The 26,891-nt window shown below is 43.4% G+C and overlaps 1 protein-coding gene across 1 annotated transcript in view; it reads right to left on the bottom strand.

Annotated features, from left to right (window-relative positions):
* Positions 1–9,478: 9,478 nt before the first annotated feature.
* Cep192 (centrosomal protein 192) overlaps positions 9,479–26,891 on the bottom strand; it is an 81,585-nt gene continuing 64,172 nt past the window's right edge. Inside the window, exons 35-46 of the mRNA XM_026783373.1 lie at positions 26,784–26,891; positions 23,489–23,679; positions 22,946–23,069; positions 22,063–22,168; positions 21,155–21,359; positions 17,919–17,998; positions 17,253–17,348; positions 13,606–13,725; positions 13,036–13,157; positions 11,225–11,351; positions 10,562–10,620; positions 9,479–9,900 (exon numbers count right to left, since the gene is read on the bottom strand). The exon at positions 26,784–26,891 is cut by the window's right edge and continues 5 nt beyond it. Of these exons, the coding sequence (XP_026639174.1) occupies positions 9,762–9,900; positions 10,562–10,620; positions 11,225–11,351; positions 13,036–13,157; positions 13,606–13,725; positions 17,253–17,348; positions 17,919–17,998; positions 21,155–21,359; positions 22,063–22,168; positions 22,946–23,069; positions 23,489–23,679; positions 26,784–26,891 (1,477 nt within the window). The 3' untranslated portion in view covers positions 9,479–9,761. The remainder of the gene's footprint in view (positions 9,901–10,561; positions 10,621–11,224; positions 11,352–13,035; positions 13,158–13,605; positions 13,726–17,252; positions 17,349–17,918; positions 17,999–21,154; positions 21,360–22,062; positions 22,169–22,945; positions 23,070–23,488; positions 23,680–26,783) is intronic.

The raw sequence follows: 26,891 nt of genomic DNA, 5'->3' as shown, positions 1-26,891 counted from the left end.
CCTGGATTCACTTCTTACAGGTCAAAAAGATTCCAGATAAGTATGGCCTAAGTTTCCCCAACCTATATATTCCTAAAGATGGTATTTTTCTCTCTAATTATCTTGGGACTCCTTCCCTCTCTTCTTACTAAGACTATGTGCCTGAAAGCTTCAAACGCAATATTTTCCTCTAAGTTTATAAATTTTAATGTCTGTCCCTAGTTTAAACTTGCCTCAACAGGTTTCTACTTGGCTGATAGACACATCTAAGCTGCTGACTACAACCTGTTCTGAATGACTGAGAATCCTGGGCTTGCTAAAAGCTGATGTGGACCCATGTAAATTATCCCTGTCTCTTAGCATAGTCAGTGAACCAGATGCTTCTGATAAATGCCCTATTACATGAATTCCCTCCTTACCTTTGACTAGCCTTTCAGCCTTCTTGGGCCCTGATAATAACACCCCAATATCAGCTCAAAGTAGTTACAGAAAAGAACACATCATCCCATGTTCCCTGCCAAAATAGGCTGAAAAGCTGAGGCAGTGGAGAACTCCCTGGCATGGGGGACAAAATGGCTACCTATAATGCCCATTGACATACCAGGAAAATAGAGTTGTCAGTTAATAGATTCATTAACTAAAATAGTTCTACAATAAGATAAGATACTTTCTTTCTTTCTTTATGCAGAACTACAAAGAACTACAAAGAGGACATTTTAATTTGGTTGTACTTAAAGATCAGAGCTACAGGGCCTGGTAGCAGAATATGGTCACTACCCTAGAAAAAATTGTTAGCCAATGGTTCTTAGGTGCCAATACCATCCCCTTAAATTCCTGGGTAAGCAGGACCCATGATTGGGTCCTGTCATCAGTACTTGTGAAGAGGAGAATGTAGGGCCCAGCCATGACAGGCTTAACAGACACCACCCAGGCACTACCCAGGAACAGACTACCCAAGGGGAAAGTACCTACTGTTCCAATCATTGTAGATAGGATCACCTGACATCCCTTAGCCCAGCAAGCACCCATCCCTTTTCACCAGGACATTCCTAGACAAATGTCAACCAATCGGGGGTCCTAAACCTTAGAAATCTCTCACCCCTACCTCTGCTATGATAAAAACCCCACCCCAAATGAGCTCAAGGCTCTCTCTGATCATGCCTTCTTTGAACCTATAGCAGGGCAAAGCAGAGCTAAAGCAGGGAAAACGAAACTGAATGCTGGGAGAAAGAAGGCGGAGTCAAGAGATACCATGTAGCCCCACCAGAGACAGATGCCAGATGTAAACCACGGCCATGTGGTGATACACAGATTAATAGAAATGGGTTAAATAAAGATGTAAGAGCCACCTAATAAGAAGCCTAAGCTAATAGGCTAATAGGCTAAGCAGTGATTTAATTAATACAGTTTTTATGTGGTTATTTCGGGGCTGAGCAGCCAAGAACAAAGAAGTGGCCTCCTTCTATAGGGTGCTTTTGTACCCTCTGTATCAGCTCCTGCCTTGCTTTCCCCCGGGGTTGATCTGTAATCACTAAGCCAAATATGCTCTTTCCTCCGTGTTTTTGGTCAAAGGGTTTTATCCCAGAAACAGAAAGCAAACGCGGACACACATGACCTCTGTCCTCTCACTGCCTTGGAAACTGTCTCCTTGAGCATTAGCGCTCCGGCCTCGGCTTGTCTTCCCTTCTTGTGCCTGAGTCTGATGTACTCTGGTGTCATGGAGAAGGCAAGGTGCCCTGCAGTATGGCCCCAAGCTAAATCACCTTCCAGCCTCTCTCATGATGGGTTGGGAACTGTGCTTGTCGTAGAAACCGAGCCATTCGTGCTGAGAGCTGGAGGGTTAGTCTGAGGTTTTCTTCTGCTTCTCTATGGCTCATGCGTGGTGTTTCACTGAAGCAGGACCTGGGTATATTTTGTGGTCTGAAGAGTCCCAGTACAATTATGTCAGGAAGTCAGGGCCACTTCAGCTGGATTGGTAAACCCTGGGAGACTGGACAGGAACCCAGGGCATGGCCATCTGCTCCGGCTCTGCTACTCCAAGAAGGGACAGCAAGCAGGGATCCCTTCAGTTCACACAGGAGGGCCCTTCCGCAGGAAAAACTGCCCCTCCAGTCTGAGCACAACCACAAAGCCCTAAATGGGACCCCTGTGGCGTTTTGTCTGTAAAACCTGCAGAGAATAAAAGCCTATAAAACTCCCAGGGGGTTGTGCAGCCGGCTCCCGGGCTCATTGAGTCTGTGTGTGGCTTTGACATTTGCATGAGTTCAGACACCAGAAACTTTAGGTTTCCAGCTCCTAAGCAAAAGGAAGAAAGACCCTCGAGGGACAGAGGGATGTGGTGGCAGAGCGAGGTGCTGAGTGTGTCAGCTGTCAGTGTGTCCAAAGGCTCCAATTAGGATATTCACGGAAATCCACAGAATCAAGCGAGAGGTCTAAGAGTGACCCTTGGTGCCATGTGGATCTGGTTTCTCCTGTGGCACCCGGAGTGGCAGGAATGGCCTCTGTCCCAGTCAGGACCCATCTGGGTAGATGTGTGTCACTCACAGCTGAAGACAGACCACTGACCCAGATACAGAAAGCACAATTGGATCTTTTCTCCTTCGATGGGAGCAGGGCCAGATTTTAGTTCTGAAAGCAGGGGCAATTTTTCTGGGGAGTGATTTTACACTTACTAAAAACTGGGTTTAGTGGGCTGACTGGCAGTGGCCGGCTGCAGGCTGTTTTTGTGTTAGTTTATGCCTTCACGTTCTCTTTCTTGAAGACCCCTCCCCCTCTACCCCCCCCCCCCAAGCGCTTTGCTTTTCACTTTTGTAGGGTGAAAGGTGGAGGCAGGGGACACATACCTGGGGCTTTGGCTGGTCGGCTGCTCCAGTGAAAGCAGGGTGTCCTGCAAGGGCCTGAAGCAGCCTCCTGATGTGGTTCAGAGTGGTTCAGGTTAGCACACTGGCCTCAGGGGATCGTATGGTGGGGCTCATTCTGACAGCCACAGGCTGGGGCTGGAATGTCTCAAAAAGGCAAAAAGGCCAATGCAAATGATCTCACTAGAAATACTTATCTGGTATTCGTGATACAAAATGAGCCTTTGAATATTTATTATGAGCACACAGCATTTCCCTACCCCCCCCCCCGAGAACATACAAAGATCTCCTACCACAATTATCTTGTTGCAGCCCTAAAATATTAGCTGTCACTTCTTTCATGGCCCTGGAGAAAAAGGAAAAGTCCTTTCTTTAACTCTCTTGTCCATTTAATGCAATTACCACCTCATTCATGGGTCTCTTTGTGGCCACCTAATCTCGCTGATTATGCTGGTGACATGGTCACAAAGCGGCATGACTGGCAGCTCTGGCTGGTGACAGGGTGGTTACATTGTGGGACAGCTTTGGTGGGATGAGTTCCACCCGGTATGGTCTCCCTGGGAAGGGACAGAAAGGTGCGAATAGGAAAGTGTGATGCCTTCCCTCCATCCCCACCTTTGGGAGAATCTTTTTTTTGTTTGTTTGTTTTGTTTTTTTTTTGTTTTTCGAGACAGGGTTTCTCTGCAGCTTTGGAGCCTGTCCTGGAACTAGCTCTTGTAGACCAGGCTAGTCTCGAACTCACAGAGCCTGCCTCTGCCTCCCGAGTGCTGGGATTAAAGGCGTGGCACCAGCACCGCCCGGTTTACCTTTGGGGGAATCTTGCTTTTAACTTGAGAGCCCATGACATCAGGAAATAAGAACACCTGGAGCACCTGCCTGATGCCTGCCTTGTTGCCCAAACAGCAGCCTCTGTGGGGTATGTACCTGTCAGCCTCCTTAAGGCTCATCATGTGTCCTGTATTTTTCAGGGTGGGTGGGCAGCTTCATATTCCCTAGCAGAGTGCCAGTGTAGCCTGTGTGCAGGGCACTGGGTGCAGACTAACTACACACGGGCAGACCAGCCTCACGCAGGAATACTGTGTGCAGGCACGCCGTGCGCAGACATGGCCTGTGCGCATACGCAAGGCCTGGGCATATCCAGGACAGACACACAACACACAGCCCACGTCAGCGGTGGATTCTGTACTTGGATCGAGCCCCTCAAGGTCACAGTAGCAGAGTCTGATTTAGACTCCAGGCCCTGACCCCACCCCTCGGAGCAGCCCTGGAAGCAGACGTCTGAAGGCCTCGCTAGGCTCTGTGCATTGGTTTGGTGCACTGACTTCCTTCACATTTTTCAGGTCATGCATATTCATTATCAGAGAGATAAGTGTGACCGTACTGAGTGTGCAAACACAGCAGGCATTCCCTTGCTCTGCCTTCCACAAGCAACCTACGTCACGGTAGAGACTGGTCCCTGAAAGGAGGTTCCACCACATTCCCTCACGCTCAGAATTAGCAGTGTTCCTTCCAGAAAGGGGTCACACGGAGCACCATTTCCTTTCATTCTGCCTTGGCCATGGGCACAAGGCTTCAGCGGGGTTTGAACTCACTCTAGAAGGAACCTGTCCCCTGGCATCGCAGCCAATACGCAAGAGAACCATGGCTTTATTTACAGTTTAAAGATTTAAATAACCAGAACGTTTAAAACTTCTTATGTTGCCTTAAGGTTGAAGTTAGACGGCAGAAATGAAACAAACTCATTGTGCTTTGCAGCAGCAAAGTCTTTAAAGCAGCCAAGTATGGCTGCAGTGTAGTTTTCCAACAAGGCAGGTAGGTACCGGGACATCTCTGGGTGGCTGGCCCTGACAGTCACCCCCACTGAGTGCACTTAGCCCTTTCCATCTCCTAAACTACATATTAGGAGGTGAGTCTGAGAACAAATGTTCCAGGCTTCGAACTTTATCTTCAGTCGATGTCTTTCCAACACCGCTCAAAAACCATCATCACCAACAGAAAGCATCTGAACAATCCAGACCATCGCTTCAACACCAGTTCAACACCAGGGTCACTGGATGCAGGTATGTTTGGGAGTTTCTTGGGTCCCCCTGACCTACAACTCAAGGGGTGGTATCCTTTGACTGGCACTGGGGTTTCTGTTAGTCAGTGGCTCCTGCTCAATGGAATATTTGCTGTGTCTCCTGGCTGCAGCACTCCCCATATGGAAACCAAACTTCTTTATCAGCAGAACTTAAATTCACTTGAAAAGGAAACAGAATTAGAGGTGATAGAGAGTAGAACTACTCCCTTTCCCACCACTTGATTCCTGGATACATGGATCTCAGCTGTAGGAGAAGCTGTATCAATACGTAGAGGCTGGTTCAAAGTGTAGGCGGCATACAGCCTCCTGAGGAACCCTCCCCAATACTTCAAAAGGCCATCCCACTGTTCTATCAAGCCAGCTTCTTCAGGATGGTGGGAAACATGGTGAGACCCTAGGGTCTATGAGCACAGGCCCACTATTGCACTTCTCTGCAGAAGTAACACTGCGTGGATTGTATGTAGATGTTCTGTAAGACCATGGATGGTGTTGGCAGAAGCATTACATTCATTCAGGAAAGCAAATTCATAACCAGAAGAAGAATCTACTTCAGAAAGGACAAAGTGTCCTTTCCACCAAGGAAGTGGGCCAATGGAATCAACCAGGTCACCAGGTCACCCCCCAGGAATGGTGCCTTATCAGGGGCTCAGTGTTGGTCTCTACTGCTGGCAGATCTGAAACTCAGCAGCAGCGTTAGCCAGGTCAGCTTTGGTGAGTGACAGTCCATGCGTAGCCTCCATCTCTGCCACCATGGTCACTTTGTTCAGGAGCCCATTAGACGGTGACAGGGATGGCTGGGGAAGGAGGCTGACTGCCCACAGAACGGGTCACCCTATCTACCTGATCACTGAACTCCTCCTCAGCTGAAGTCACCTTTGGATGAGCATCCACACGGGACACAAGTATCCTCACTTCCTTCGCCCATTTGGAGAGATCTATGCACATACTTCCTCCCTGGATGTCTTTCTCACCCGTTTTCCAGTCAATCATGCTCTTCCAAGTCCCTGACCATCCAAACAAACCATTGGCTACAGAAAGGCCAAGAACTGGGGAGTTGCTCAGTACATGAGGTACAACGTCTCTGCAATCCCAGTCTGCCACTGGAATCCATGAAGATTACTGGAGAGCTGCTACTTTTCTTTCTTTTAAAGATTTATTTATTTATTATGTATTCAACATTCTGCCTCCATGTATGCCTGCATGCCAGAGGAGGGCATCAGATCTCATTATGAGATGGCTCTGAGCCACCATGTGGTTGCTGGGAACTGAACTCAGGACCTCTGCAAGAGCAGCCAGTGCTCTTAACATTTGAGCCACCTCTCCAGCCTGAGCTGCTACTTTTCAGTCTACATTGGAACCCTGAAGAAGTCATTTTAATAGTAGCCACAGAAGCAGGGTAAGATGAACCCACCAGCAAGAGTGAAGGCAAACAGGCAAAAATCAACTCTTCCTTTTTCCATATCCTTTTATGTTGCCTCCCACCAGAAAACGTGGTCCAGGTTTCAAATTCCAGATTCAAATAACCTGACTTAAGCAAATCCCTCACAGGTGGGCCCAGCAGCTTGGGTTTTAGTTGATTCCAGATGGAGTTGGTAACTAAGATTATCCATCACAATAGCTAAGCAATCCATGTTATTCTTCAGTCCCCTGTCATCCCTGGGCTCCAGTGTCCCCTGGAGAGACCTGACAAGCTGCTGGAACTGTATGACATCTCTTCAGGAGACAAGCTGCCCCTCCAAGTGGCATCAAGCTCCCATAAAATTCCCAGGAAAAGTCCAATTTCTTAGGCTCTGTAGTTACAATAATGTGATAGTCATGTACAGTGTACATGATAGCAAGTACAGGGGCACAAGTGACTCTTTGAAATATCTTCATTTTGTCTTGATGGTAAACAGCTTTGAAAGATAGATGGGTGGTGGGGGTTGGCCAGGCAGAAGTGGGAAGTGTAGAGGAAGAAAACTAAAGAGGTTTTACAATCTTAGAAGAAAGCGTTTTGGGGGAAAGAAAAACCTTTACATTATTGCCAACTTTGTTAGAAACTTTAAGAAACAAAATTTACACATTAAAAAAGCATGGAAAAGGCTGCTGATTGCGCAGAGAGGCTCTCTGATTAAGGCATTTGTTTATGAATATAAATATGTTTGGAAGGCAGTTAATGCTGTGTCAATTCCAATAAACAACACCATTGTGTTCTCCTGCAGGGATTACACACTGTGTTCTCCTGCAGGGATTACACACTGTATTCTCCTGCAGGGATTACACAGTGTTCTCCTGCAGGGATTACACACTCCTTAGTAATGGGTTTAAGACTGATTTTCAGTACTGCAGAGGTTGAGGTGCTCAAGGGAGAAGAAAGGAGGTTCTCAGCAACATGGGTGGCAGAGAATACTGAGGAACACTGTCCCCAAAGAAGAGTTCCAAAGAAGATTAAAGTTTCATCTTCTCAGGAGACATGCATCCCTCATGGTTGCCTACCCCCACCCAGCCTTCTCTCTTGGCTTTTCTCTAGTCTTCCACACACATTTACCTGAGATGAAGCTTATGAACAAAGGGAGGAACATCTAGTCACCTGCCTGAGGGCGGTGCTCAGAAAACCTCCCGGGACAGAAGCATCTGGTGGATATGGCAGGGGCTGCTGGGTGGCCAGTGACAGGCTACGTGCATGCCCTGTGAGGTGTCTGAGGGCTGGAGGTGCCTGGTGAGCAAGGACGCCTAGATTTTCCACTTGGAAACACCTAAGAAAAATTGCCTGAAGAGGAGAGGAGGTACACTGGACAGGGAGACCCTCTGACCTTGGACAGTAGTAGGCAGAAAAGGACAGCCATGCTCCGAAGAACTTTGGGATAGGAGAATGGCTCAGGATCAAGAACCCCAGACAGGCCAGCTGGGGATCAGTAAGTAGTGGGGATGCCGAGTTGGGAAAAGCCATGGAGAAGCATAGGTAAGGCTGGCAGGGAACTAAGTTTGGGATTCCCATTTGATGACCACGTAGACACATGAGCCTGGAGCCCAGGGAGGTGAAGACTGAATGTGGGGCGAGCAGAAAAGGCCTAACAGCAGCTTCCAGATGGAAGGGTCATCGGGAACCATGGCCCCAGAAGCTCACCTATTCCATGCACCTATCAGCAACTCTGATGAACTCAGCAGTGGGGGCAGGCTTAGAAACCAACAGCTCTTATCCAACTGCTCTAAAGACCCCAAATGTCATGTTTCCAAGAAATGAGGCATAGGAACCTGAAGGTCCAGAAACATTAGATGGTCTAAGGAGATAGAGTCCTTTTTAGAGTTCCATGTGTTTCGATACTTTTTCTCCTCCTGAGTACAGTGTAAAGGCACAGCGGTGGTTTCACAGAAACAAACAGCGCAGCCCTTAGGAAATGAAGGACCAGAAAGAACATTACAAAACATGCACTCTTAGAAGTTCTGAAGATGAATACGGTCAAATGCCCACACAAATGTGAAGAGACATTACATGTGACATGTAAAATCTATTGAGAAGCTGGGTGGGGAAAAGCACTACCTCCTTATCATGTTGGAAGCTTTTGCAAGAAGCCAAGTGTGGTAGTGGTTTATGGCTTTAATTTAATAATCCCAGCACGTAGGAGGCAGAGGCAGATTGTTCTCCATGAGTTCAAAGCCAGCCTAGTCTACACAGTGAGTTCTAGGACAGCCAAGACTACAAAGAGACCCCATCTCAAAAAGCAAAATAAAATAACAAAACGAGTCTTACTCCCTGCCCCAACAATCCCCTGAGACAGAGTTCCTCTCTTTAACAGCCCTGGTTGTCCTGGAACTTGCTCTGTAGACCAGGCTGGTATCAAACTCACGGAGATCCGCCTGTCTCTGCCTTCTAAATGCTGGGATTAAAGAAATGTGCTGCCACCACCCAGTCTTTTATATTTATATAAAATGTTAGCACTATATATATATGGTGCTAGCAATGCAGGCATGAGTTATCACATCTGCCTCTGCAAGTTTGATCTCTAGGCAGAAGAAAATTAGAATGTAGAGATTTGCTTTTCTATTAGACACAATCCTTCCTTTTTACTGCAGTTGGGTTTAAGTTATCCAAACTTAAAACACTACCAAGACAAAATCCCAGGGCCACACTGCACCAACACCTGTGCTTCTCGGAAGGCTGCTGGCTGGGCCTCTGACCATGCTCAAGAGATGCACCAGTGGCTAGCCAGAAAGCAGCCTCTCACCTTCCGCCTTCTGGGTAGCTTCTGCCTTCCTAACTTCCCTGTATGAGGTCCTTCCCACCCCCTGTCAGGTAGCACATGCCTGCAAAGGTCATGTCCAAACTGCAACCAGGAGCAGCTGTCGTGTCCAGCACTAAATACAGTAAGCACAACATTAGGAAACAAACAAGCTTCCCCACTGTCTTTACACAGAATAAGAAGATTCCATCTCGGCAACCAGCTAACAGATACAAGAAATGTCTTAGGGGAAAGAAAACTGTAAAAGAGGAGGAGAAATCAAAGCAGACTCTGAAGCTTGGGAACAATAGGATAAATCTATATTCTAATTTTTATAAGGTGGAATCATGGAGAAAGACAAGTTCAGTAAAAAAACTCAAGTTTATTTCTGAATACACCACATTAAAACATATGCTGTATTTATTCAGAATATCATAATCAATTCAAAAATAGAATTTCTCCCCTGTAAATGTTAACACTGTGAGCAAGATACATGATATTTTGTTAGGGACTAATTCCTTAAAACAAATTTATACTTTATATACATTGAATTTATCATACAAAATATATACAACAGAATAACTTTGGTGTAGAAAAATGAGATTGCCAAAATATAACAGGTCATTTACACAGAATGTATTCTAGTTAACTTTTTCCAAGGGCTTCTCCAATTAGACGAACAGCAATACTCTTGCCTTCATCCGTCTGGATCACAAGCAAAGCTTCAAATCTGCCCACCGACTCTGGTCTGAAGTGCACCGGGATGTGGATGTAATGTCGGGCTCTGTGGGAGAAGGAAAGGAGGCGTGTGATCAACAGGCACCTGCTGCGGCACAATGCTGGCACAGGCTGGAAGAATAAAGAGCGGATTCCTATCTATAATTTTTCTCTGCGTAGTCCTGGCTGCCCTAGAACTCCCCCTGCAGAACCTCCCTCTCGGGCTGGCCTCAAACTCACAGAGACCCGCCTGCCTCACCTTCTGAGTGCTGGGATTAAGGTGCCATCACTGCCCAGCCTATTTCTAATTTCTTTTAATGCTAATATTTAACAAGTTGCTGAAAGAAAGGAAGGGAAAATCTAAAGCTGAGATAGTACAACTCTAGAGTGTCTACCTGGAACGCTTGAGGCCTGCGGCTTTTGTTTCCTTGAGACAGAGGTCTCCCAGAGCTCAAGCTGCCCTCAGCCTCGCTGCAGAGTCAAGGACCATGACCCTTACATCCCTACCTACACCTCCCACACTAGGATTCTGTGATGATCCCAGGGACTGACGACACCCTAGGCAGGATTCTTCACTTTCTTAGATACTTGCAAAGAGTGAGCAGAAAGTTCCTCACTGCCAGCGCTGAAGAAGAGACGCTGCAAAGCGGAGACCCCCCCCCTCCTGCCCTCAATGCCAAGGGAGTCTGGTACCCTCAGAAGAGCACGATGATTTTTGATAAACTCACCTCAAGGAGTACTTTGAGTGTTTGATGTAGAAAGGGGCTCTGGGGCTCAAAAACTTCAGCTGGCAATGGAAAGGAGACATTTTGTGACAGTAGGAAAATTTGGTATTTGTCATACATAAAACTGCATAAAGTTAGGTTCAGCCTGAATATTAGGCAGGACAAAGAGCGCTGCATAAGTAGAAACACATTTAAAGAGTTTAACTAATGTAAATGTTATCTAGAAATTGTCTGTGTGGCAGAATATGGAAGAAAAAAAGGTTAGAATTTTTTAATTTGATTTTCAAATAAAAGATCATGGACTGCAAATGAATTTCCTCTCAAATACAGTATTAAAGTAACTTTAAAAATCAATGTATCGGGGCTGGAGAGATGGCTCAGAGGTTAAGAGCATTGCCTGCTCTTCCAAAGGTCCTGAGTTCAATTCCCAGCAACCACATGGTGGCTCACAGCCATCTGTAATGGGGTCTGGAGCCCTCTTCTGGCCTGAAGGCATAAACACAGACAGAATATTGTATACATAATAAATAATTAAAAGAAAAAAAAAGAAAGTGTGTTCTTTTTCAAAAAAAAAAATCAATGTATCACAACTGAAATATTATAGAATATATTTCTAATCATTAAGAAATGACCTTTTGAAAGCCCACAGAAATATTTTCAACTTACTGCATGAGCAAAAAAAGAATTATTTCGCAAATTGACTTTCAGTGTCCTGGATTCCCCGAGTTTGGTTGGCAGGAACATGTAGACATCCTTTGGGGCATATACTCCACGGTGACTCAAGTCAAGCTGCCTGCTTTGGGAACAGGTTTACAATGAGAGGCAATTACTCAGTTTGTAACAATGTTTCCATGTATCTTATTATACAGTGCAGCTTTGTATTTCATCTGCAACTCAGAGACTTGTTTGTACTGGAGTTTGTCTAGTCTATGTGAATGAAGTCACAGGGAGGCTCTTCCAGGAGTGCTGGGTGAGGGGCACTGGGAAGGTGCCTTCATCCCATTTCTGCTTCAGTTCTTGTGACCTGGACCACTCACACTTCCATGGCTATTCTGAACTGTCCAAAGATGCTGACCTCTCTGGCCTTTCCCACGGAGCTGGGGGGCACTGTATCTGTTTCAGTCCTGATTCTATACATTGACTCTCTGCCACTCTGCCTTCCAATCTCTCTTTGGATCTCACCAGCATGGCACTAGTTGTCTGTCACCTTTCCTGTTCACTTCCCAGAATTTTCAGGGCTTATAACCAACTTACCAGTGTGAAGACAGGACTGTCAGGGCCCCCCATTTGAAAACTTTGAGGGCAAGACCAAGGCACCCACCAGCACCACCCCCTGCTATCTTCAGTATTTTTTAGCATCATCAGAATTTGAAGAATAGAGGTGAGCAGATAGGTGGACAGCAGAAAAAGGATGTGTTTTCAGGGCTGGAAAGATGGCTCAGTAGTTAACATCACTTCCTGCTCTGAGAGGACCTGAATTTGTTCTCAGCACCCACATTCAAGTTTATTCACCATGGTCTATTAACTCCAGTTCTAGGGGATCTGATGCCTTATTCTGGATTCCAAGACACAAGCACACATACTCAAACATAACATAAATCTTAAATTTAACACCATCCTAAGCTACGCAGCAAATGTAGGCTAGCCTGCTCAAAACAAACTAACAAAAACCCTACTTTCTTAAGAATTTGATTTTATTTGTGTGCATATGTATGTCTCTCTATATATGCAAGAGCCCGTGTGTACTTTATCCAAGGAGGCCAGAGGAGGCACTGGATTCCTTACTGCTGGAGTTACATGCTGTTGTAACCACCTAACAAGAGAGTTGGGAACTATACTCCAGGTCTCTGCAAGAACGGCAAGTACTCATGACTGTTGAGCCAGCTCACCAGTCCCAAAATATTTCATACTCTTCTTATGGGAATATAAAATAGTACAAACACATTGAGGGAAACTATTTACCAACTTGTTTTAAAGTCAAACATGCTTATCATATGACCCAGCAATTTGGGGTAATAATCAGTTTTTTAGTTTTTTTTTAAAAAACACAAGGTCGTTTTAAAAATTCTCCTTTAATATTTATTATGTATATAGTGTTCTGTCTGCATGTATGCCTGTACACAGAAGAGGGTACCAGATCTCATTATAGGTTGTTGTAAACCACCATGTGTTGCTGGGAATTGAACTCAGGATCTCTGGAAGAACAGCTAGTGCTCTTAACCTCTGAGCCATTTCTCAAATCCCAAAAATTAGTTATTTTTAATCCAAAAATAAATAAAAGCATTTATCCTCAGAAATGTCCATGAAAGCCAGGCACAGTGGTACACTCCTTTAATCCCGGCATTCCATAGACAGGTGGGTCCCTGTGAGCTCCAGGTCAGACAGGGCTGCACAGGGATACCCTGGAAGTGACTCTTGTAAGCACAGAGGTGTATTAGTGCTACACCTATATCTCACTGACATGGGCAGAAACTCACCCAGGTATGTGAGTGGAGGTCTCAGACACAGCACGCCTCCTGGACAGGACTGCAGCATCCACTTTAATAAGGGTATCTCTGGAGGAGCATGAGCCCTCAGGACCATTTTCTGCTCTGATGCTCTGGGCAGAGAAAAAAAAAATCATGAAGTGGAAGGAGAAAAGGTGAATACTCCAGAAAGCACAAAGACATTTTCTTATGGGAATTCCATTATTTTCTTAAAAAAAAAACAAAAAAACAAAAAACCTGTAAATCCCTTGAACTGCAAACTGTTCTGTGTGCTTGGTTCTGTTGCCCCCAGTGTGAATGCCCACACATGCACATACATACAGACAGCAACTTACATAATAAAGTCAAACATGAGTTCATGCGGAGTATAGACAAGAGACCCAAAAAGAAGACTGAAAATGTCTGGTAATAAAGACTGACAAGAATCTTAAGATATGAGGCTACAACAAAGTACTGAAAATGAAATTATATGAGGACATTATTATGTATTTTCAGACTTTTCCCGCTTAGGGTTTTTAATACAGACAATCACTTGCTCATGATACCTAGGACAATGCTCACCTGTCCAGAGAGCTGGAATCTCAATGTGTGTTTCATGTGAGGCTCGTTAGCAGGGTGGCACTCAACATCCCAAAACTGGGCGTAATCCCCTCCATCTCTGGGCAGAAACATGATGGAGACCTACGAAATACATGAGACACAGACCCCAACTTTAAACACAGACTAGGAATTTAAAGTTTAGTGTAAACCAAGTGAAACAGCAAATACATTTACACTGGCTAGTTCTCCCTCTGAAAAAATGGGTTTGAGGGCTAAAAAGATGGCTCAGTGATTAAGAGCACTAGCTACTCTTGTAGAGAACCCAGGTTCAATATACCATACATAACTCTTGTTTTAGGGGATCTGGTGCCCTCTTCTGGCCTCCTCAGGTACTGTATGCACATGGTACACAGATAAAAACAAATAAAAATACTCATATACATAAACTAATAAAATACTTTTAAAAGAAAGATGTGAACAACTTTATCACTAATATAACATATCTAAAATATATTTCCTTTAAAACTATATGTAACATTTCCCTCAAATGTGCAGTATATGCTTTTTTTGGAGGAAAATCCCACCATGGAAACAATCTACTCTTTCAACCTAATCACTGAGGCCTTCTCAGTTCAGACATGAAAACAGTGGAAAGTTAGGGTGACCAGCACAATAAAGCAAATGGTGCTAGGTTATAATAGCTCATACAGTAAGTCAAAATGCTAGTCAGAGCTAGTTGTCCTGCTTATACAGCTTAGGTATACAACCTGAATGTTCAACTGATCAGGCTAAAGGGGGCCCCAAAGGTAATCCTGGCAGAGCCAGCAGGAGGAAGGCTCCAAACAGTGATCTGAGCTCTGCAGCAGTATCCAGGGCCCAAGAACCCTGGGTGTGAAGACAACTGGACCTAAGGCAGCAAGGGAATGAAACACACACACACACAATCCCGGTGGCACTGATCCCACACGGGGACACAGGCGATATCTGACAGCCTTACATGTGAGAGATCCCAGTGTCACTGCAGTGGTGACTAGTAACAAAGCAAAACTCTACTCAACAAAAACTGACAGGAGGAGCTCAAAATGCAGCTGGAATGGGGAAGCAGGCTGCATCCCCCAAGGGGTGAAGATCTGTCTGCAGTCTGAGGAGGATCACCACCACAACAGCAAAGAAATGGATCCTGGTAGAGAAAGCAAGAGACTGCCACTCTCTCTGAAAAGGTCATTAGCCACACACCTAAAGAAAAAAAAGAAACTAGGGGTGCCCTTTTTGACAGCTAAGGATGTATTTCTTTAGCACCCCAGTGGCAGGGAAAGGAGACTCCTGACTGAGTACACCCTTGAGTTGTTTCCCCTCCTGGGTTTGATGGGAGGGAGAGCTCAAGAGACTGCCTAAGAAGGAAAAGAAGGAAGACTTCTGAGCCTGGCTCCAGCCAGAATTCACTAAGCCTGCTTTGCAGGCAGAAAAGAAGATCGCTACTTGGTGGCTTGCTGTAATGGCAGCTTCTATGTCAAAAACTCACTGGAACTCCTAATGTTCCACCCTCTAGGATTCAACCTGCAGCTACAGCGGGTAAGGGGACTTATTCTTGCCCCAGCCCAAGACTCAAATAGGGAACCATTTTTTGCGGCTGTTTACAGCCTTCAAAACATGCCAGAGACAAGAGTGGCCTGTGGCCATGCAGACTTGCTCTGCATGGAATGACTGTTAGTTGGCATCCTGAGATCTGCTGAAGGCTTTAAGTTGTATAACACTTGCTGACAGTCCCTGCACTGGTACCTTGTGTAGTACACAGGGCTGTATTCCACATTCCCATTTAAGTTGTTGCTCCCATGTGGCAAATAAAGCTCCCTCTGGCCCCCAGATTCCCCTTCACTGTCTGTCCTCTCCATTCTTGGACAGCCTGGGACGATAGGACTTACCACCTCACTATAACAATGTGACAATATTTTACAGTAGTGCTTTATAAAGTCAGTATTGAAAAGTCTTGGCTTTACCAAAAAACAGGGGTCACCAATGAGTTAGTATCTCTGAGTCTGGACTAAAACATTAACATATGTAAATGCTTCATTCTTGCCTTGCAGAGCATAATAATAACCCAGGTTCTGAGAGTTTAGAGGGAAAGGAAGAACAGACCTAGGCAAGAGCACCCAGTCCAGGGAGTTGAACACACAATGAAGAGGAGTGGGCAAGCATTAAAACAATGGCATCGTGTCCAGGTACAAAACACTGAGAGTAAATAGGCAATTTGTCTGGAACACTGAGAATCATGCCTCTTTAAACTCCAAGGCCAGGTGTTGGTGGTGCAAGCCTTTAATCCCAGCACTCTGAGGTGGAGGCAGATGCAGAGGCAGGCGGATCTCTGTGAGTTCGAGGCTAGCCTGGTCTACAGAGATAGTTCCAGTACAGCCAGGGAAATCCTGTCTCAAAAAAAAAAAAAAAAAAAATTGAAGTAAAAAAAGAGGAAAAAAAGCTAGCATTCCTGCACATCATACACTCAATACACACCCTGAAGACTTCCATGTTTATTACCTCATTCAATCCTTGTACCACACTGATCAATACTTCAAAAGTTTACTACACACTACTGCTGCTATTTTTTAATGACAGAGATGCCCAAGAGGCACTCTATATTCCTATTTAGTAACTCCAATTCACCAGGCTAGACTTGAATGGAATTGTTTCTCTGATTTATTGTCAGTGTACTATCTTGACTGAAAGTGTATTTGTTTACATTTCCCTAGGAGAAAAATCACACAACAATAAAAAATAAAAACAGCATGGAGCTTACATTTCTAGTCGAATATAAATAAACAAATGAGAATTCTTGGCTCTCTACACTCTCTGAGTATAGCTCTGAGACCTCACCAGAGAAGTTTCTTTGGGATGGTGGTTAATGCAGAAACTCACAAATGGTCAAAATGCAGGGAATAAGTATCCAGGGAGTTCTCAGTCACCAATGGGACACCTCAGTAGGAGTTCTCAGTCACCAATGGGACACCTCAGTAGGAGTCCTTGAAGTGGGAGATACAGGCAGTTACAAGCCACCTGACATGGATGCTGAGAAACAAACTTGAGTCCTCTGGAAGTGCTCCTAACCGCTGAGCCTTTTCTCCAGATCTCTAGCTAAGGTTTTCAGCATGATTATATATGTAACAAATAATGAAAATAGAGGTCATGAATTTGCAAGACAATAAGGAGGAGTAATGGGAAGTTATGGAGGGAGGAGGGGAAGGAGAAAACAAGTATTTATAATCTCAAAAATAAAAGAAATGATTTTCAAAATACTTTGAAAATAATAAAAGCTCACAACAGTTGGAAGGAATATATATGAAAATATATTAATAACTGTGCTGTCAATGTTGAATTTTTTTCTGAAGAACAGTGGGTTTTGATGGCTACGGCTGGTATTGTCATGATCAGTGAAGTTTTTTTGTGAACACTACTAGCTGCTGCAACCCTTATCAACAAATTCAATGCTGCTTAGTAACTTCCCACCACTATGCAATGGAAGTGTGCTTGAACAAGCAAACTTTTTCTCCAGTGGACAGATGGCTCTGAGGACAGCTCTGGTCTGAAGGAAACAAACTGAGGCGACCAGGTTACATGATTCATTCCTGGTGGAATATATTCTTATCAGCTGTCTATGAAAAACTTCCAAACCTCACCTTTTGGATTCCATGGCCTTCTAGTGTGCCAGAAATGGGTGAGCATCTGAATGCTGTGTAGGTTGCTCTAAAAACATCCCCGGTTTCATCAACTCCCTGGAAAATAATTATTTAAAATAATTAAATAGCTATTTAATTATTATTCAAATGACAAAGAATTTCCTGATCCAATAAATTAGTAAAAAGATCCCATCATTTTTATAGTTATGGAGGACAGGACAAATCCCCTCATAACAGGTCAGGAAACATGCCTAAGGAAGGGCCTTCTCCCCAGCTGAGCTCTGCCCAGATACACAGCAGCTCCCATGGGCTGAAACATGACAGACATAACAGGAATGAGTGAACACAGGAGCACGGCACCCATGGAAAAAAAGCAGTGTGTGCACCCATAGGGCTCAGTATAAAACCCTTAACATTTCCAAAATAATTCATATCAGGTTAAAAATCAGAAACAGGAAAACTAAATGGAACAAGCATTTTTGTTTGTTTTACACTTTAAAAAAGTTTTCCATTTTGACTCTCAGAATTACCTGGTGAAAAAGTATGGGTGTACACAATTCTAACTCACAGAAAAACACAAGTGAATCAACTGGGGCACAAACAACCAACATCTTAACCTGCACTTGTATTCGGGGTTTGAAACAGCCCACAGTTTAGATGACTGACCTTGACATATGGAGGAGCAAAAGATGACAGGTGCCACTTCACATCTGTGGGGCCACAGTTCTCCAGTTCCAGATAATTCTCTAAAAAGAAAAAAAAAATGCACATTTGTACCCTGAGAGGCTAGTGGCAAGCAGCTCTGTGACAAACCTTATGACCTGATACGTCAAGAAGAAACTACAGGATTTTCTAGAGAACCAAATATTCTGTTTTGGATTCTTTTTCAAGGCATAATGCAAAGGATACTGAAGGGCTGAAACAAGAGAACAAGATTATAATACAATCGAAAGACAGGTGTCAAAGATTCACAAGGTCAGACTGGAGGAGATGAAGGCTCTGTCCTGGGTCCAACAACTCTAAGAACACATCACGTGAGCCAACAGCAGTCGCCAGTCACACCACCCGGGGAGACCAGAAAGAAGGGGGAAGGACATGAGTGGCAACGGGGTATAAGTGGCCCAGGGCTTCCATATAACTTCAGAAGCTGGGCTACAAGAGTCTCGAGGAATTCTGAAAGGGATGAGACAGGAAAATCCAGGAGCATCAGCACCCAAGTGTGAAAAGTCCATGGAGGAAAAGGCAGCGCCACCTAAGAGGCTACAGACATGGCAAACAGCTCTTCTGAGAGCTCTGATCAAGTTGCCCGGGCACTGTGATGGCACCTAACCAAACCAAGAAAGAGAGGGTGGGAGCAGGACCCTCCCACCAGAGGGTGTGCTGAGAAAGATGGGGGTGGAGACCACAAGTGTCTGTGATGGTAGAACACACAGAGGGCCATTGAAAGGAGCCAACAAAAAAGGAGAAAAGGAAGGTGAGAGCAAAGAACGGGGGCAGGGAGAGTCCTGAGAAAGCAGAGCAGATGGGCCCAGATTTAAGCAGAAGCCTTGAACAGAAAGATAACCTGTTATCATTGGCCTGATGACTTTTCTATGTGTGAGGCAAAGTCAGGAGCTGTAAAATGTGAGAGGACTCAGGGAACAGCTGGGACATGGGCTCCTGGTCAGAACACACGATAAAGGGACATTCGGGACTATGAATCTGTCAGCAAGCCTGTAAGGCTTTGGCCAGTAACGCCCTGACGCTGGAGTGGGAACAAGCGGCCAGTAGGTTTGACCAAAGATTAACAAGAAAGCACAGAAAGTCGAGGGAAAAAGGTGGAAAGGCTATGATCATCAGGACAGGCCACAGGAATAAAGGACTCTAAGGAGAAGGACCTAAGCCAAGTGGTAGAAGCCATGAAGGTTGTGGACCCTGCAATGGTGACATCAACAAGGTTGGAAAGACTAGACTGAAATCCCTGAAGCAGGGAAAAGACAGGAAAGGTCTTAGAGTCAAAGCAGAGTGAGCCTTTGGGGTAAATAGTATGGTCCAGAGGCCTACTAAGAAGGAAACAAAGTCAATGAAAGGTACTGTATGACTCAGTCAGACAGGGACCCAAATCCTTTCTAGAACACTCAAATAATACTATCCATTTAGCAAACATCAGCAAGAAGAATAAAGAGACATTAACTACAGAGTACCAACTAGATGGTAAAGACCAGGTTCATTGCTTTATATACATAACTGAACAAATGAATGACTGAATCTACTCTCAGTGTGCCCCAGACGGTGATGGTTACAATAGGCCCTTAACACATGAGGAAACTGAGCAGTTAACCCAGCCTGTTGAGGATCTCAAAATCAAACAGGATCAGAGCCTTCGTCTCTCCATCTAAACTGTGGTGGTTGGAATGAAAATGATCCCCACAGGCTCATAGGAAGTAGCAATACTGGGAAGTTTGGACTTGTTGGATGAAGTGTGTCACTGTGGGCGGGCTTTCGGTTTCAGAAGCCCAAGCCAGAACCAGCAGTACTCTCTCTTCCTGCTGCCCTGCCTGCCTATGCACCATCACACTTCTTGCCACAGCGATAATGGACTAATCCTCTAAACCAAGCCTAATCCTCTAAGTCAACTAATCCTCTAAGTCAATCCTAGTTAAATGTTTTCCTTTATAAGAGTTGCTGTGGTAATGGTGTCTCTTCACAGAAATAAAATCCTAAGATACCATCTCCTTTCTTCTTCAGCTACTAGGTGAGAGACCTGGTTGGAACAGGATAGTAATGACCACCCAATAAAACCTAAATACCAGGAATACACAGATATTTGAGCCCAGGCTTCAGATTTTAAGATAGTGTTTTCAAATCCATCCCATTGATGTGGAGGCAGAGATGCCTTTGTCAACTCTAGAGTTTTGGAAGTTGCTTACAATGCACTTCCTGTTTACTTAGGTAATATTATATCCTTCTGGAGTCTTTAATGGAGTTAAAGAATAGATAGCTATAGTTTTCCTTAGTTATGATAAAAGATAAAGTATATATAAATATTGTAACTGTGATCTTGCTTAATATCTGTTTTGTTTTGGGTTTTGTTTTTGTTTTTTTTTTGGTTTTTCAAGACAGGGTTTCTCTGTGGCTTTGGAGCCTGTCCTGGAACTAGCTCTTGTAGACCAGGCTGGTCTCGAACTCACAGAGATCTGCCTGCCTCTGCCTCCCGAGTGCTGGGATTAAAGGCGTGCGCCACCATTGCCCGGCAATACCTGTTTTGTTATATGTGATTTTACTATGCTAAAGTTAAAACCTTCCTTTTTATTTAAATGGAAAGGGGGAGGTGATGTGGGATTCCCCTCTGTATGCTGTGAATACCATTGGTTAATAAAGAAACTGTCTTGGGCCTGCACAGAGAATAGAGGTAGGCGAAAAAAAACTGAACTGAATGCTGGGAGAAAGAAGGAGAAGTTAGGGAGAAGCCATGTAGCTGGAACTTTACCCAGTAAGCCACAGCCACGTGATGATACACAGATTAATAGAAATTGGTTAAATTGGTATGTAATAGCTAGCCAATAAGAAGTTAGAGCTAATAGGCCAAGCAGTATTGCAAATAAAATGGCTTCTGTGTGGTTATTTCGGGTCTTAGTTGCCCGGCAGCCGGGAAACAAACAAGCATCCTCCTACTATGTCGCATTATTGAAATGGCTACCAATGACTCCATAATTTTCTCCTTAAGCAGGGGTAAATTTCGTACATAATAACTCAAGACTAACTTTCAGCAAGGAGCTGGAAGTTCAGCAGGAAAGCACTAACGTGTGCTCTGACGCCCTGGCGTTAAGACCTAGCACACAAAACAAATGCACAGATTTATTAAAAGTGAAACACCAGACTACGTGCAGCGACTGGCGTCTGACCAAACTGTGATACAGTACCTGAGGCTTGACCAGGTTCTGTTGGAGGAAAAATCACTGTCTTGCTTCTAATTACAACTTTTGTGGAAGGTGGTTTTGTTACTGGTTTTGTCAAATGACTAACGGAAGGCTCAGGTCCTGGGACAAGAATTCCAAACGTGCTGGAGGCCAGATGAGGTAAAGGTTCTTGAGTCAAATCTTCTCGAATTTGAACCTTTACCATTTTCTGAAATGAATTCAAATGAATAAGACACAAAAGTAGTTACCAGTTTAAAAGGCACATTCTGTTTTTTAATAATAATAAATTCCAAACAAATGAAACACCTATGAATTTAGATTTTAAAGTTTATTCAGATCTCAAAGAAGTAAATCTTTTGGTTCAATTTCCACTCTCAGCATTAGATTTCTTCCCCTCCCTCCCTTCCTCCCACTACCTCTGCATGTATGTTCTTGGGTATGTGTGAATGTACATGAATATGTGTCTGAGTGCTTGTGAAGAGGTCAAGGGACAACCTTGGGTGTTGGTTTTAAGTAAGGCCTCTTGTTGTGACTATGTACACGAGCTAAGAGGCCAGTGCTCACATCTTGCTGTAGGAGCACAGGGTAAGCAGAGGTATACTTCTAGTCTGTCTTCACGTAGGTTCTGGGGCCCTGAACTCAGAAAGCAAGTGCTTTACCCACTGTGCCATCTCCCCTGGCTCCCTCCCCTCTTCCTTTTTGATTTTAAAGCAAATAATTAGTAGTAATTTCTGGGTCCTTATTTTCCACTCCCTGTCTCCCAGTAAAACTGTTCAGATCACTAAGGGCAAAACTCTATACTAAGTGCTCTGAGAAGAAAACCTACTTGGGGCTTCATTTGACTTCCACAATATATAAGTTCTTAAGGATTGTGAAACTGAATGCTGTTCAGAAAAATAATTTAGACATACCTTCTGCCCATTATCACAGTGTATATAGATCAAACCAGTCCATGGGAACATTGACTGCTTTGTGGACAGGGAAGAATTAGGACTCACAAGAATTTGTATTTTACTCCTGTAAAAAATAATAATAATGAACAATGAGAATATTCTTCACTTTTACAGTATTAATGACAAGTTACAAATGCTGCTCTGCTAATAACCAATCATTTCCTATGGCTGGAAAAAACAGAATGTGGTTAGCTCTCGCCCTATCTTCTTCTCATGGCTCATCTGGCCTCAGTACCCAACAATGGTAACAAAGGTATACTGGCACAAACCCCTCGACCCAAGGAAAACTCTTTCTAATACAAACCACTAACTAGAAACACCATCTCAGAATCAATTCCAGATAGTCATAGTACACAAACTCTGAGTCACTTGATAATTGGGGATGATATAGTCACAGCACAAATCAAATTAACTTTCCAGTAAACTGGAAGAAAATATGAGAGAAAATGGGGGAGGAGTATTGACTGGTCAGTTATTGATATTCTCCATTCTCACATTTCTCTCAGGAAGTTTAAATGAAGAGATCAGACTTACGTCTATGAAAAATATCACACTTGTCAAAAATAGCATAGCAAAGTTATTTTCCATTACTAATAGCTAATCTATGAGATCCCTGGGACAAATAATTGTTCTACCACCCCCTATTTTTTCTCCGTAGCTGGCAAGGGCATGCTGCATGAGACTCAGCGTCAGTGTGCCTGAATTGACTGCTTTGCACCAGGTCTACTCTGGGTACCTATCCTTGTATTAGCTCATCCCATGTCTTCAAAACAAAACAAACGAAAGCCTCCATGACGGCATCTGAATAACAACACAGAAAAAAACAAAAAAACATACTTACTGCGGTGTGATAAATCCATGTTGTGGTGTGACTGTCAGGCAATGCGCTGGCCAGTATAGCTCAAATTTCAGTACCCTAACAGAGTTATTTATAATTTGGAAACGTCCAGTTTTTGCCATGTCACCTAATATACCAGAAAAATAATGTTAATTTCATTTAGCCATAGTGAAAAGACAAAGGTCAGTAATACTGAATCCTGAGTAAATGTACTTATATAATAATACCTTATTTGCTTTTCTCAACAGTTCAACTCTAGGAATTTCAAGTCTGTGTTAAAGTGGGTCTTGACCAACTACTGAAAACTACAAAGGCACTGGCTACCCAGAAACAGGTTAGAGAGACTATAAACCTGAAAATGCCTTCACCTGACTTCACTTTGGGAAATGTGTATGTACCATTTGCTCCTGCCCTGAATCAACAGTTATCACTGTTACATCGATAAGCAGCAGGTAGAGCTAGCTCCTTACATGGAATACTGATCAACTGTCAGGTCTATAGGGATGCAAACCCTGACTCCTAAATGTACTTCTGAGAAGTCCTTACCCAGGTAATCACAAGAAGAAGGAGCTACCAGAATCAAGTGTTCCGGATGGACAGCCCAACTTTCTTCAGAGACTGGTGTGTCCTGAGCTGAGTGGGCAATATGTGAGAGAAAAGGAGGACCTTGAGGGCCTTTAACTGGCAAAACATCCAAAGAGACATTGCCACTTTGTTTTCCAGAAGTTCCAGATTCACTAGTGGAAAATATTTAAAAGGAGAAAAGAAAGAGACATAAAAAATATTAACAAATCTAATTATTTCACATTTTATATCAGGGCTTCATAAAATAAAGTTATGATACAAGTAAGAGGGTTTGATGTCATATAATTTTTAGTAAATATGAAGTCTCCATATTTTATATATAAAATTACTTTGTAGGGTTTGGGTTGTAGCTCTGGGGTAGGGTGCTTGCCAAGCGTGACAACGCCCTGGGGTCTGACCCTAGCACAAGAGGAGAGAAAAGATAGAGAATTGAAACAAAAAAATGTAAGAGTACATTTAGTCAAACTATTTAATGATTTCCACCTTTTTTTTCCTGCCTGACTTCTGTATCTTAAATGTCTTAAAAGATTTAATGGAAAAATGGCCCAATAGAAAGAAAAAACATTTTCACTAAGCATGGTGGAACATGCCTTTAATTCCAACACTGCAGGCCCAAGACAGGTAGTGTTCAGTGAGCTGGAGGCTATCCTGGTCTACAAAGGAATTCTAGGCCATCCAAGACTACTCTATCAAAGGAAGGAAGAAGAAAGAAGAAAAAAAGGAGGGAGCCAGGGAGGAAGAAAGAAAAGAAGGAAGGAAGGGGGAAAAGAAGAAAAACCAATTATTCTTTAACATATCTCTAACTGTACAACGATAACTGGTTTCACAACAGTGACACAAACTCCATTGAAAAGGCTTCTGGAAAATGCGACAGGAAAGAATACTAATCCAGTCTAAGAAGACTCTCACTATTTTCTAGTAAGCCTTACAAAACAATTCTAAATCAAACTTACTTTGTAATCTCAAAAACAAAAATCATAATTGAAGTGTTAATGTGCAATGTCCCAACTCTGCCCCGCACATGGGACTCCAGCTTTACTTCCAATCAGCACTGAGCAGAAAATCAGAGGGGAAGCCCACCCCTCTTCTAACCAGCACATGATCACTTGGTTTCAAATCAGACTTCACAGCACCAGAAAACAAGAGAGGCACTGGGAAAGTCAGGACCAGGTGAAACAAGTGCTGGTTCTTGGTATTTCTACTTACTAAGGATAATTTCCTTACTCTGTGATATACGTAACTGCTAAATTTAATTAATCCTTTAAATGCCTTTGAAATTATCAGAACTAAAGCAAAGGAATAAGAACAGAGGGGCAGGCAGGTGGGAGAGTTACTGGCAGGGGTTGGGATGTGGTATTGAACACATGGGGACACTAAGCTGGTGTGCATTGCAGCACTGGGTTTGGAAGACAAAATACAACAGCATTGGTTGAATGTGGGAGACTGAGTGAAACCTTAAGGCAAAAGAGAATAATGGGTTAGTCAGAGAAAAACACAGTGGGAAAGAATACTATAGAAAGAAACTGGGGGCATTTATATAAACTCATGTTTTCTGACATATTTAAGAAAAGAAATAGATACAGAAACGTGGATTTACACATGAATCCATGCATTTCTTAGGTCTTCCACTATAGTATGATGGGCACATCCAAGGCATTCCCTGGTTCTCAATGTCATTTTCTAAACAAAGGCACTTCTAAGAGAAATGAGAATCATAAAGCTGGGAAGGGTAGAGTAAGGAAATACTCAGGACTGACGGGAAGCCCAGCAAAGGACCAGTGAATCAGGATGAGGTGAGAGAACAAGCCCACCCTACCAGCAGTAAGTACATACAAAGGAGAAAAGTCTCCTTCACAGTGGACAGCCGCCTGAGAACTGCAGAATATAAGAGAACAGAATGAAAAGAAATGCTCTGACTACCATGATAGCAATAACATGAGTCGGGCAGCAATTACCAACAGATATAAAAAATTTGGTAATAATTCACTACACCTGAAATTTGTTTAAACTATATTAGCTTGGTAGTGGAGAAACTTGAAAACACTATTTTTAACCAAGTTATAAAAATATTATTGCTGCTAAGCACAGTGGCACATGCTTCCTTCTAACCCCAGCACTCGGTGAATCTGAGTCTGACCAGCCTGGTCTACAGAGTGAAAAACAAAAACAACACCACGACCGGTCAGCATCATCCACCACCTGTGAGACACATGGAAAAAATTAAACAGCGCTGTTTCTTTGGTGTTCTGCTGAAAGTGTCAAAGCTGAATTTGCAAACTGAAAAAAATCAATGGTAGGAAAATGGTCAACTGCTGGCCTGTACACTATTTTCTCACTTTTACTGAGAAAACTCAGAAAAAAAGAGATGATTTAGGTAGATCTGGTAATCTCAGAGGCAGCATGTTAATGTCCTGTCTATGGAATGGTGTAATAGCATCTTTAGTATAGCATCTGCGTACAACTGTATGTGGTTTTAAAAAAATGGAAATTTATGAGCCTATGGGATATAGCTCTTTGAAAATTATCATTTAAATTATTGAATTACCAAACTGTAAAACAGAACTTTCATGCTTGAAATAGCTCCCTTTTGTCATATGCTCAATACAGAGAATCTGTGGAAAACTGGTCTAGAACACAGGTACTAATACAAAAAGTACCTGGGAAGAACCACAGGTAACTGATCTCAAATTACCAGCAAAGCCTAACTATGGGATTCTTCTGACTCTGAGGTTCTGATCTGAAAATCCATTCATACTCTCTCATCTGTGAATGATAAGGAAGGACAGACTGCTCATTACTGAGGACACAGGTCATCAAAATGCAGTACAATCTTGGATTTCAGACAAGAGAAAAGAGGATCTTCTTCCAGTTTGACTGTGAAGGGCTTTATTCTGGCAGAGTCCATGCACTAAGGACTGTACTGATGTTAAATGCTCTCATTCTGATACTTAACTATAGGACTAACTTTAACAACTTAGGGTTCCTCGTGCCTACAGTTCACTCTTAATGTGATTAAGACAAAGATTTCTATAAAAAAAGAGATGGCACATAAATATGTTAAGAACTAGGAAATCTGAGTATTGGGTTTTCAGAAGTTGTCTATTTTTGAGCTTTTCCAGGAGCTTTAAATAATTTCAAATTTTGTTAAAAAGGTGGGAAAATGGGAGAAAACATGGTATAGTGGGGAGAAGATGAACTGCAGTATGAATCAATCAGTCATGAGCTCTAGTGCAAGATTTCTGTGTATTTGCTTTACCTTTTAGATTCCAACATAGCACTGGAAGAAGGCTGAAGAAATTCTCGGAATTCTCCAATGACTGACAGAGTAATCTTACGCATGCTTCCATAAAAGAGCTGAATGTCA

Source organism: Microtus ochrogaster, chromosome 18 (genome assembly GCF_000317375.1).
Source record: "Microtus ochrogaster isolate Prairie Vole_2 chromosome 18, MicOch1.0, whole genome shotgun sequence".
NCBI classification, from domain to species: domain Eukaryota; kingdom Metazoa; phylum Chordata; class Mammalia; order Rodentia; family Cricetidae; genus Microtus; species Microtus ochrogaster.
Note: the sequence above shows the minus strand (reverse complement) of the source record. Positions and strands in the feature narration are given on the sequence as shown.